At 43.3% G+C, this 13,272-nt stretch overlaps 1 protein-coding gene across 1 annotated transcript; it reads right to left on the bottom strand.

Annotated features, from left to right (window-relative positions):
• Nucleotides 1-614: 614 nt before the first annotated feature.
• LOC124671601 (mechanosensitive ion channel protein 10-like) lies at nt 615-4,292 on the bottom strand. The gene is made up of 6 exons (XM_047207961.1): nt 2,869-4,292; nt 2,669-2,792; nt 2,254-2,547; nt 1,960-2,162; nt 1,702-1,724; nt 615-1,045 (listed from the first exon to the last, which is right to left on the bottom strand). Exons 1-6 carry the CDS (start codon nt 4,167-4,169, stop codon nt 792-794), a joined length of 2,199 nt encoding a protein of 732 aa, XP_047063917.1. The 5' UTR covers nt 4,170-4,292; the 3' UTR covers nt 615-791.
• Between the last annotated feature and the right edge of the window lie 8,980 nt (nt 4,293-13,272).

The raw sequence follows: 13,272 nt of genomic DNA, 5'->3' as shown, positions 1-13,272 counted from the left end.
CATGTATATCCTATATTGAAATTTATTTGTGCAGATTTTGGCATAAAAATCGACCATGTGTGACACACATAAATGTAAAAAATTGAATTTCCTATTTCCTTGAACAGTACACCACCAATCATTAGTGTTATTTGGGCATTTTTCATTTTCGTGTAGGCCACATACAATCGTATTTTTTTGTGCAAACTTACACAAGTAAGTATCAACATAATATGTACATAAAAAAGTTTATTTCATTTTTTAAGATTTTTAAATAGCATTTTTTCAATATTTTAGAAAACGGGTGCACGTGCACCCGGATTCATCCTGGTATTTCCCATTGTATGTGTTCTTACAAGTTACTTACGGTCGGGTGGAATAATACGTTTGTGATGGCCCATCCAATCGCAAACGATTCCTGCACGAAGACTCAGTGCGAAAAGAGGCCACATAGGACACGGTTTCTTTAACCGTATTGTAGAAGAGCATCGTCCACCCTGACATAGTGACTGTAAGATTTACCGTGTACGAAGGGCCGTTTTAGTTGTGTGTAAAGGCCCATTCTATACTAATAGTCTAACAACTAGATTTATTTAACAAAGAAAACAATTGCTAACCCCAAATTCTGGGGTCCATTTATACGCTGCTTATCCTGACACATTCGTTACCAAGTACAAATTAAACCACACGAACAAAGCATGTACACAGAAGAAAAAAGCTCCAGTAAAGACTACCGAACAAACCATCAGTTGTCAAACTGTCTGGCCTCCTGGAAGTCTGGAACGATCATCAGTTGTTAATCTCAAGACGTTCTATCTTCCCTGGGAAACAGATATAGGCAATGGGTTTGGGCCGGCAAAGCTAAGCTCCACTTTTTGAGGCAGAAGGTAGTAGCGAATGGACAGCTCTTCGAATATTTTCTTCAGCTCCATGACAAGCTCAGATCTCCTGATATTCCTTTCCCTGATATTCTGGAAGTTCATCGTGTGCTGTGCAAACAAGCACATGTTGATCTTGTTCACGTCCAAGATGTCCTTCAAGTATACTGTGTGGATAGGCTGCCAGTTCAGGGTGCAAGTGGGCCAGTTCGCGGGAGCCCGCTTATATGCCGCATGGGCCCGCAATGAGTAAGAGGGACGCCGCTGCAGCCTGCCAAAAGTTGATCGCACTTCGCGGCTTCCACGTCTGCCCGCTTTTAGCCCCGCACAGGTATTTACGTTTATACGTATACGCTACAGATCCAGATCTCGTCTCGTTAGTTCGTGCTGCTCAAAGCGCACCACGCCAGCGGGCAAGCTCACGGGCGCCGCCTCCACGGCTCCACCGTGGCCGCGCGGATGAGGGGTGGCAGCGGGGTGGACCGACTCCGACGCGCTGCCGGCGCCGCCGGCGCCGGGGGAAGAGAGCTCTGCGCACCAGATTCTACAACTTCCTCCGGGCCATCCTCCTCTCCGTGCACCTCCTCGCCGTCGAAGTCACTACGCACGCGCAGCTCGGACACCTCGTCGACTTGGGGAACGTCGTGGGGCTCTTCGCCGCTTCCCGGATGAGGCTCCGTTCTTTCTTAGTTCGGAGTATTTGGGATTTCTGTGTACTGTGGTCGGCCCGCAAAATTCCGCATAGATTTTCCCCTTACCTGCGGGCCTCCGCCAACGATTTTACTTGCGGCGGGCCATGCAGCGCCGCAGACGGCCCACGTCCACTTGCAGCCTGACTGCCAGTGCGTTGGTTTGCTCTCTAAGTACCTGAAACCCCAAAGAACCAGTGGCAATTGATAACATGGAAGAAATAACAATGAAGCCAAGTTCAGATCACTTAATCATTAATCATATCATATGCAGATCTGCACGTTCATTCATGAACGACTACCCACTTCTGGTAGAGAAGTTGAAACCATTGCCAGCAGATTTTTTTTCCTTAAACAGCAATGCTCAGAATAAAATGCGGCACATTAAACATGGAGAAAGCTTAAGGATTTACCCTTTAATTCCGGATTTCAGAGCTCCAATGCTCGCAACTGAAGTTGAAACGTCAATAGCGAAGTCAATGGTGTCATACATATTGGGGCTTCGGTAAAAATTGCTGATTGGCTTTGTCGACAACACAGAGTTTGGGTAATAAACCTTCTCATTGTCATTCTTCAACAGAACAGTGGTCAATATATTCATTTCTTCAACAGTCATCTATTATCAGTAGAGACACATGTCAGCGTCAAAAGTATTCAGCGGGAGATCAGTGAAAAGGGAACTGAGAACAGGGCAGTCTAGAATTGACCTGAATTCCATCAATGACACAGCGGTCACCAACATCAAATGGATGCATTATGAATACAAATATAATGGCCTCAAATACAGTCTTGCAGGCATTTCCAAATATGAATACAACAACTAGAAGCTGGGATGAAATGACAACAAGGACCTTGGTTGTCGCAAGGCCCATCAACAGCAGAGTGATAATGATGATTAGAATAATAACCAGAACTCTCATGAGGTTGTGAAGTTGGCTAACTGCAGTTTTTGTGTCCTTCAGAGAATGTGCTAGTGATTTGCGGTCGAGATATGCTTTCACCTGGAGCAAAAAATAATCAAGCAAGGAAACAGATAGCATTCAAATACTAATAAAACGTATTCAGGAATGGAGGGTGCATATTATAAAGAAAAATTGCGATTGCATTAGAGATTTTCATTACCACCCAGGTTTTCAGAGATTTTTTTTTAATCTTCCCCGTCTCTGATGCCCCTTCAAACATTGGAAGCACCAAGGCTGCCTCCTCCTTGCTGAAAAATCTCAGCAAATCTACCTCCTCAATGTGCCTGCACAAATAAACGATGGTGAGTGCCACATATTGAAATATGTCTTGAGAGAAGAATGGATAGTCATAATCCTCACTTGTAGCCGGGCCTTGCAACATTTTTGAAAATGGCATTTGCCGCAACCTTTGCCTCCCACTCACTATTTATCTCCTTATCTTTTTGTTCTGTGTCATCAAAGCTCTCAATACTTTGAGATATTGTTGAAAGCTTAGAACTTCGGATCGCTGTGATGAGCCCTGTCATCGTCCAAGCTGAGATCTTCTCCTGTTTCATCGCCCTCAGTTTCGCAACATCGATCACCTCGGGTGTCCCTTTCTCCTCCTTCGCCCTTAAGCTCACCCGTCCGCTTGGCACCCGCCCAATGTTCTCCGGCAGATCCATCGATGGAGGGCCTGACAGAGTCTGCAGCACATACTGGTGGAAGAGGCTCTCCTGGATCCGATCGAAGAAGGCCTTCCGGTGGAAAGAGGACGCAATGGACTTCATGATAAACGTCTGGATCAGCCAGATAATGGACGCGATGAACACGGAGGCGAGGAACCTGGAAACGTAGTTGAGGATCTTGGCCGTCTTTGGCGTGCGGCCGAGCTCGTGGTCGAATAGCACTGACCAGGCGGTGAGCACGAGGCCGACCCACATACAGGCCTGGACGCTCCTCTTAAGCCCGAAGACGAAGTAGAGCACCTTATTGCGGAGCAGGAAGTTGCGCTCGATGATGAAGACGATGAAGGCGATGAGCCAATGGCTGACGAGATGGCCAGAGAAGACGGCGATGACCATGACGCACCACTTCCAGATCTCCAGGCCCCAGATGAAGCGGCCCTTGAGCGGGCGCACCACGAGGCTGACGACGAGCATCGCGAGGAAGAGGACGAGCACGGCGATCTCGAGCGAGAGGCAGGCCCTGCGGCGGCACTTGGCCTTGGACGCCTGGGTCGGGGCGACGTCCTTGCGGAAGATGTCGTCATCGTCGTCGGCGTCTGCAGGGTTAAGAGGGGTCGAGGCGGGCCGAGTGGTCTGTGTGGTTGCTGGGCGGGCGGCGGGGGAGGTTGGTTGGGAAGAGGAGGGGGCAGGAGGGATCGGCGGCTCGACGAAGCGAGATTTGGGCTTGGCGATGGAGGAACGGCGGCGGAGGAGCGCGGCTGAGGCAGGGGTTAGAGGCGGGCGCGAGGTGCTGGAGGTCTGGGGCGGCTTGTCGGGGATCAGGGGAGACGGGCGATAGGGGCTCGAGGTCTGCGGCGGCTTCTCGGGGTTTTGGGGCGTTTTGGGCGCCTCCGGCGTGGCCTTTGGCTGCTGCTGCTGCTGCTGGGGTTGGGGTTGGGGCTGGTCGGGCGGCATGAGGAGTACGACGTCCCCGTTGGCGTTCGACGGATCCATCGGTGGCGGAGCCGACGCAGGAGTGGGGTGATGAACTATGGAGTGGGCTCTAGGCGGGGTGGAAGCATGGCTGCGGCGGCGGTAGAAATGGCGGGATGGGGCGTGGCATGGCACCGGCACCGGCACCGGCACACCCAGCAGCAGGGTGCGCGGGAAGTGGGAAACGGACGGGGTACTTCGTCTGTGGTTCTTAGTTGCTACATATAATAAAGTTTTGAGAATTTAATTTTAGAAACAGAGCGAGTAGGTCTCACGTCGATCTCCGGCTAGAATTTAATTTGCGAAGAGCCAAGCTCAATCTAAGTATAAATTGCCGTCCTCTTCCAAGTCAAGGCTTATAATGCCGACCCAGCAAAAACAAAAGGCTTAGTATAATGCAGGGAAAATGCATGGTGGCACTCGGGTCCAACGCTCCCCAATATTCAACCCATGAATCTGTTGCAAGATCTGTGATGCTACATGTACTTCTGCAGGTATTATCAGTTGTGTTCATGTTTCCTGAAACATTTAGTTTGTGGGTCCTCAGCCATAAAGAACATTTGATCAACATGCATCTTTCATCATGCCAACGACCACCCACCTCCATTTAATTTTTTTGTTACTTGTTCATACTTTTTTTAACAATCAGTACATATTTGCTGTTTTCAGAAACCAAAAGCTTATAAAGCATAAAATATGGATTTTTTTATAAGTTTAGTTGCATTTTGTCAAGTGGTCTCTCATAATCTGAATTATTAATATGCACCAATTATTGGGAGTTCAAACATAAATTGTACCATGTCTTTAATACACTTTCTAGTTTATAACACGGCGTTAGTCAAACTTTGATTACCAATTTTTGTTTGAATATTTAAATTGGAAATTTATAAATTAGATGGATAGATTGACCACGAAAAATAATACAAAACATTCTATTGGTAGGCACAGTTATATTTTTGAATGGGTCAATGTCTAGGAAGTAGCATGTTCTAACATTAGAAAAAAAAAGTCCTGCTTGCAACTAATTCGGAATCTGAGACATAATTAGAAAAGGCTGCACATGTCCTGTTGTTCTAGTGTTGATATTTTTCAGATTTTCAAGGCATCTATTTTCAGATGTTAAGTACTTCTGAATCCAAAATCGGCCAGATGGTCAGGAGAAAAACCCTTCTTCCTCCTTGTCGGTATGATTTGCTCCTGCTGTTCTTCTTCTTCCTCGGCACTGATGCTGGAGGGAGTTCCTGGTTTGCCCGGGCGGATGGCCCGGCCGCGGTGCTGGACCGGTCGGTTGACTCGAGTTCCCTTCCTTTCGGAAGGGACACTTTCGCGGTACTCAAAGCCAAAGATGGCGACGGCTGCTGTAGGCGTATTGGATTGGTGTACATGCCTTCTCGGCGCTGGTGTCAAGGAAGGAGGAAGCAGCGTCGTGGCAATTACACCGTGGTCGAAGATGATGATCTGCTTGCGCTTGGTTGTAGTTCTTTCTGCTGCAGGGGTCTTCTCTCAAGTTTATGGGATGATGACACAGGGCTCCGGAGATCTTCATGGGTTATGGTGGTCTTAGGGTGTTCTAGGTGTTCTTGGTCCTTTGTATTTGTGTTTCTCTGTGCTTGTAAGGGTCAACATATTTGTATCTTTTCGTGATATAAATGCAGAGAAATTCTCAAAAAAAAGATAGCCGGTGGTCCGCTGACCGTGCGGACGACGAGCCGCTGCTCTACGCTGTAGTATGTTTGATTAATCGGCCGGGGCGCCCTCTTTCTTCTTTTAATGATCTCCTACGCCAGAACCGGCCCGAAGGGGCAGATATACGCAGAGTGCAATTCTTTTTAGCATTACATCAGACTGAAGAAAGGTTACTAACATAAACAAAACGACGAAGACCTAGACCGTCAATAAAATTAAGAGCTACATTAACAAAATATTGTTTTCTCGTAGAGATATTCTCTTCTCGTGTCCACTAGCACAACTACTATGACATACAGTATTGTACATATTGTATTGCATTTAATCTTCAACCACCTACTAGCATTAGGAACATGCTTGAGAACTGGTTGGACAGCTTTAGCGAAATACTAAAATCATAATCTGGGCCAGAGGTTGCGATTTATATTAGGCACTTTGAAATCTTCGCAATGATATTATTATTTGTAAATAAAAAGTTTTATTTTTTACGTTATTTTATATGTCCACTCATATAAAAGTTTGGTTTACTTTACTTCTGCTTTTGCAGTGTTGCTAAATTGTTTACTTGACCTATACTTCTGGACTATGGCGGGACAGATAACATTGGGACACCAAGTGCAGAATGTTGTAGTCAACGAAAAAAATCGCACAAGGGTGACTCGAGGGTTTATATCAAACTCTCAGGGAATTGGCTAAGAGTATCTTTTCCTCTTCTTCTTGCAATCCTGCAAAGTAAAGTATTACCTTGTGTCCTAACTTCATCGTGTGGTTGTCAAGCACAATATTTCATATTAGTAATAGTAACTAAAAGATGTAATGAAAGTAAGTAAACTAAATAAACAAAATAGTCTAAGTAAATGCAGTAGAGAGATAGTTGTTTTTGGGTTTTGTGTGTGATTAAGTAAACTAAGTATTTTTTGTATTTTCGGATTAAGATATAGCTGCAAATAGAAAGTAAGATAAAGACAATGAAAATGTGTTTCTTATAATTAAAATTGGACCAGGGTTCATGCGTTCATTTGTGTACACTCTTTTTAAAGTTATAGTGGATAATAATAATTCATCAATGAGATAATATTGGTGGAACTTCAATATGCGTTTGATAAGCATTCATACGGTCATCACGTCCTAACATAGAGATGATGCAACACATCTCTTTTACACTCCACAAGAAAAGGAAAACTTCAAGAAATATTGTATTAAGAATTAACAGAGCATTGAATATCAAATATGCTAACTTGAATAAACAAGATCATCACTTTTGTCACGTGACAAACATAGCACATGCATTCAGTTTATCCCTAGTGAGGTAAAAGGTGTTGATGTGGAAGACGTTGGAGAAGGTGTAGATCCCTCAGAAGCACAGAAACACTCCCCCTTCATCATGGTGTTGATGATGAAGACGTTGGAGAAGGTGTAGATCCCTCCGGCGACAGCTCCAGTGGAGTTTCCCCCTCCAATCTTTGCTGATGCAACCTTTGTTTTCGTGTTTCTGTGCTTCTGTGGCGCTCTCCTCAAGGAAACTGTGCGAGTCATATATATATAGGTTTTTTTAGGTCAAACAAAGTCGGTTGGCGCAAGATTGGCGAATCGGATGGTCAACATGAGGTGCCCCCCCCCCCCCCCCCCCGCGCGCTGGGCGTGCCACCTGGTCTCTTTTGGGCTTCAGGCCCTTCCTCATGAGGTCCATATGCTCCAGCTTCTTCTCGTGATGAAATATTGATGTCCCTAAAATCCTAGCCCAGTTTAAGTCCGTATAGATCCCTGAAAGTGGAAAATACGCAAAATAGGGTTTTCCTGTTCTGCATAGTTATAACCTAAATAAACAGGATCATTGGTAAATCCCCATAAATCAGTATAAAACATGAAAATAACATCATATATGTTGCAATTATGTGAAATATGTGTTAATAAAGTGCAAAGTTCATGTATGTATTTTACATGCATCAGGAACAAGAGCACCACTAGAGTATTTTTTTTACTTCACATATGTTGTTGAATTACACAGCTAAGAACCATGTAAACCATCAGCAAAGGACTTATTCACTAGACGTCACATGTGCTCTTCTAAGCGATGTGGAACCATAAAATATTTGTTTTCCGGATCTTGACAGGGAGGGCCTGATGAAGGCTGGAGCAGAACTGGCCTCTATGAGTCACCTCCGCGCGGGGGGGTGGGGATCTCCTCCTCCAACCCCACAAGGTAGCCATCTCCTCAACTTTTTTGTGCACTGTTCGGTATATACATCGTAAATCATGCTGATCTTGTTTCTTCATGCTCTTATATAAAATAGATTGATGATTGTTTATTGTGGCTATCTGATGCCATTGATAAAAGTATTTTGTTCCTTCATGGATTATTTCCGATGAAATTTTCTGTTGTGACGGCTCTGTGACCATTTTAAAGTTAGCTGGCCTTTTTCACAGAAATTTCGGCCCTTCATCAGTATATTCTACCGTGGGTATGGCTTCTCCTTCACAGAAATTTTCCATTGCACAATTTTTAGGGTGGTCATGATCTTTCACGCTGCACATAAGTAGCAAGTAGGTGTCATGTATGCTGTGTAGAAGGAATAGATTGTACCAGAAGCAACATATATTGTTGTATCCCAGAGAAATGATATTGGAGTAGTATACCATATTAAAATTCAATGCTCAACATGTTGTACGGTCCAAAAAGTTGATTATATTTTGGTTAGGGTTTCTTTTGTATCCAAATAAGCAAGTAGATTTATGACTTGCAGTGAAGGCGGAGAGACATGCAATGACTAGAAATATTTCAGACATGTGTTGAAATGACCTAACTGAATTGCAACAAAAATCTTAATTATTATTTTCACCAACCATTCTGCTTGGACCCTGCTACTCGTTTGGCTTCCATGTAGGCGGAGGCATTGCTGATGGGAGGAAGTCTTTGATACCCATATTTTTTCTTAGCAAGAAGTGCCCAGGGAGTTCGTTGGCTGAAGAATTGAGGGAAGAAAGTTGTATTTGATAAGTGAAAATCATACCAAAGATAAGTTGAAAGCCTGGCACTTAATTTTTTTTATGTTATCCTGGTTTGCACTACTTTTCAAATATTGTGTAAATGCCATCATTTCCAAATGTAAGACAAGTTTATTTTGGTTATTGTCATAACCAAGATCATCATCATGTATTCACATGCCTTTCTTATAATATTACAAAGAGTAACATCATCAAATTCATGCATGAAAGGTAAATTTAATTCTTGCTCTCATACACTAGTAGAAAAAGAGGCTTCCATACGCCCCCTTTAGTCCCCAAAATATTCGAACCGCGACTAAAGGGGTCTTTAGTCGCGGTTCGGGAGGCGACCCGCGACTGAAGGTCTGGGCCCAGCAGGCTCGGTCGACAGCTGGTGGACGGGAGGGGCTTTAGTCCCGGTTGGCCAGGCCAACCGCGACTAAAGGTCCTCAGGCCTGGCCCGAAGGCCTTTAGTCGCGGTTGGCCAGGCCAACCGGGACTAAAGGCTCATTGATACGTCCAATTTGCATCACTATTTTATATCATAATTTGCTGTTATTCATTGATATATTTCATATTGGGACACAATACTTATGTTATTTCATCTATTTTGCATGTTTCATGATTATTTGGAGATCGAGCACCGGAGCCGGGATTCTGCTGGAAAAAGCACCGTCGGGATGCAATATTTCGGAAGATCAAGCTGTGGAAGGAAGTTTTACCAAAAATCCTATTTTTCCGGATGACGGAGGAAGCCAGAAGGGGAGCCAGCTGGACCCGGGGTGGGCCCACACCATAGGGTGGCGCGGCCCATGGCTCGGCCGCGCCACCATGTGGTGTGGAGCCCCCTCGGCCTCTTTCGCCTCCTTTTCTTCGCGAAACCCTTCGTCCCGAAGACCTAAGCCACGGAGGAATCCTCACGAAGGGGTACGGCCGCCTCGCGGGGCGGAGAACACCAGGGAGAAAAGAGCTCTCCGGCGGGCAGGAATCCGCCGGGGAAATTCCCTCCCGGAGGGGAAATCGACGCCATCGTCACCGCCATCGAGCTGGACATCATCTCCATCACCATCATCATCATCTCCACCATCATCACCGCCATCTCCACCGCTGGACATCGTCACCGCTGTAGCAATTTGGGTTTGATCTTGATTGTTTGATAGGGAAACTCTCCCGATACTGATTTCTACTTGTTGTTGATGCTATTGAGTGAAACCATTGAACCAAGGTCTATGTTCAGATTGTTATTCATCATCATATCACCTCTGATCATGTTCCATATGATGTCTCGTGAGTAGTTCGTTTAGTTCTTGAGGACATGGGTGAAGTCTAAATGTTAGTAGTGAACTATGGTTGAGTAATATTCAATGTTATGATATTTAAGTTGTGGTGTTATTCTTCTAGTGGTGTCGTGTGAACGTCGACTACACGACACTTCACCATTTATGGGCCTAGGGGAATGCATCTTGTACTCGTTTGCCAATTGCGGGGTTGCCGGAGTGACAGAAACCTAAACCCCCGTTGGTATATCGATGCAGGAGGGAACGCAGGATCTCAGAGTTTAAGGCTGTGGTTAGATTTATCTTAATTACTTTCTTGTAGTTGCGGATGCTTGCAAGGGGTATAATCACAAGTATGTATTAGTCCTAGGAAGGGCGGTACATTAGCATAGGTTCACCCACACAACACTTATCAAAACAATGAAGATTAATCGACTGTATGTAGCGAAAGCACTAGACTAAAATCCCGTGTGTCCTCGAGAACGTTTGGTCATTATAAGTAAACAAACCGGCTTGTCCTTTGTGCTAAAAAGGATTGGGCCACTCGCTGCAATTATTTCTCTCGCATTTTACTTACTTGTACTTTATTCATCCGTTACATCAAAACCCCACGAATACTTGTACGTGAGCATTTACAGTGAATCCTTCATCAAAACTGCCTGTCAACACCTTCTGCTCCTCGTTGGGATCGACATTCTTACTTATCGAAGATACTACGATACACCCCCTATACTTGAGGGTCATCAAGACTATTTTCTGGCGCCGTTGCCGGGGAGTGAAGCGCTATTGGTAAGCGGAATTGGTAAGGAAAACCTTACTTGTTTGTGCTGATTTTATTTCTGCCTGTTGCTATAAGTCATTATGGAGAGATCTTCTCTTCAATTTCTATTTGGGAAATCTACTACTACTGCAACGGTAGTGGATGAGGCGCCAGGTGAGGAAGTAATACCATATAAAATACCTACGAAAATTATTGAACATGTTATGGATAACCGCTATGAAGGGGATGGAACTGTCCATCCTGGTGATCATTTACTGTTTTTGCATGAATTATGCGGGTTATTCAAATGTGCAGGTATTGCTATGAATGAAGTTAGGAAGAAACTATTCTCTATATCGCTGTCTGGTAAAGCGGCGCATTGGTATAAATTGCTGAAGAATGGTGATTCTCTTGATTGGGAGGACATTGTGCCTTTATTTTACTCCAAATTTTATCCTCCAAGTGAAATTCACAAAGATAGGAACCGCATATATAATTTCTGGCCTCATGATGGAGAGAGCATTGCCCAAGCTTGGGGGAGATTGAAGTCTTTAATGCTCAAATGCCCCATTCATGAGCTTCCTGGTAATGTTATTATTGATAATTTCTATGCAAGACTTTCTTTTCAAGACAAGACCTTGCTTGGATACTTCTTGTTCTGGATCATTTACACGCAACAAAGAAGAGTTTAAAAGGGACCTTCTTGATCGGATCCAAGAAAATATCGAAGGTTGGGAGAACGACAATGATAGAGAATCAGGTATAATTTATTATTATAAATGCATTGAAGCTTTTATGGATACTTGATACATTTCGTAATATGAGTGCTACATATGGTCTTGATTCTCAAGTTGCTTGCAAACCTTTATAAAGCTTTTGCCTCTCATTATGAATTGCCTAAGAAGAATTTTGATAAGTATCATGAACCGTATAAAGATAAAATTGATTCATCTATTAATAAATGTGTTGTAGTTGAAACTAGCTGATCATGTTATTCCTGAAGCTTATATTGAAAAAACTCCTTTTCCTGCTAAAATGAAGGAGTACTCGTTATAAATTGTGCGGTTCATAAAAGTGAAAAGAAACCTATAGAACCCGAAGAACAAATAAAAGTTGAACCTCTTTGTTGCAATAGTTAAAGATCTTGTGACTCGAAAATGTGGAGGATGGTCATATTATTTTCTCGTGAAGATGCTTCTAATATTGTTTCACATCCTAATAAACCCAAACAAGCTAGTGTTCCTATGCTATCTCGTTAGAATTGGTGATCATTGCTATTATGGTTTATGTGATATTGGTGCAAGTGTTAGTGCTATTCCTTATGAGCTTTACACGGAGATTATGCACGAAATTGATTCTGGTGAACTTGAAGATATTGATGTGGTTATTCAGCTGGCTAATAGAGAAACTATTTCTCCAATTGGTATTGTTCGAGATGTGGAAGTTCTATGTGGTAAGATTAAATATCCTGCTGACTTTTTGGTACTTGGTTCTGCTTGCTAGTGATTATTGTCCTATCATTTTTGGTAGACCTTTTCTAAATACTTGTGGAGCTATTATAGATTGTAAGAAAGAGAAAATTTTGACTAAATTTGCTGGTGAGTCTTATGAGTTTAACTTATCTAAATTTACCAAAACTCCTTATAAAGCTGATTTGCCTAGTAATGATTTTAAAATGGAGCAGTGCGCATCTATTGTTCTTGTTCCTAATAATCCTTTGCAGCAACATTTGTAGGATAGCGAGAGTGAAGTTTTTAGGAAAGAAAGAGATGAGCTTGAGGAGATTTTTCTTCGCCAACCTATTCTCAAGCATGATTTACCGGTGGAAGACTTGGGTACAACACCGCCACCAAAGGAAGATCCTGTTTTTGATTTAAAGCCTTTGCTCGATAATCTTAAATATGCTCATATTGATGATAAGAAAATATATCCTGTTATTATTAGTTCTAAGCTTACAGAGTTTGAAGAAGAAAGATTATTGCAAATATTGAAGAAACACCGAGGTGCTATTGGCTATACTCTTGATGACTTGAAGGGGATTTCTCCCTCTATTTGCCAACATGCCATTAATATGGAAGATGATGCGAAGCCTGTTGTTGAACCTCGGCGTCGTCTAATTCCCAAGATGAAGGATGTGGTAAGAAATGAGGTATTACGACTTCTTGAAGCTGGTATTATATATCCTATTGCTGATAGTAGATGGGTTAGTCCTGTGCATTGTGTTCCTAAGAAAGGAGGAATGTCTGTTGTGCCTAATGATAATGATGAGCTCATACCTCAAAGAGTAGTTGTAGGGTATAGAATGTGCATTGATTATCGAAAAGTTAATAAAGTTACTAAGAAAGATCATTACCCTTTACCATTTATTGATCAAATGTTAGAAAGGTTATCTAAAAATACTCATTTTTGCTTTCTT

The sequence above is a fragment of the Lolium rigidum genome, chromosome 1, assembly GCF_022539505.1.
Source record: "Lolium rigidum isolate FL_2022 chromosome 1, APGP_CSIRO_Lrig_0.1, whole genome shotgun sequence".
In the NCBI taxonomy this organism is placed as follows: Eukaryota; Viridiplantae; Streptophyta; class Magnoliopsida; order Poales; family Poaceae; genus Lolium; species Lolium rigidum.
This window is presented reverse-complemented; position numbering and strand designations above follow the sequence as displayed.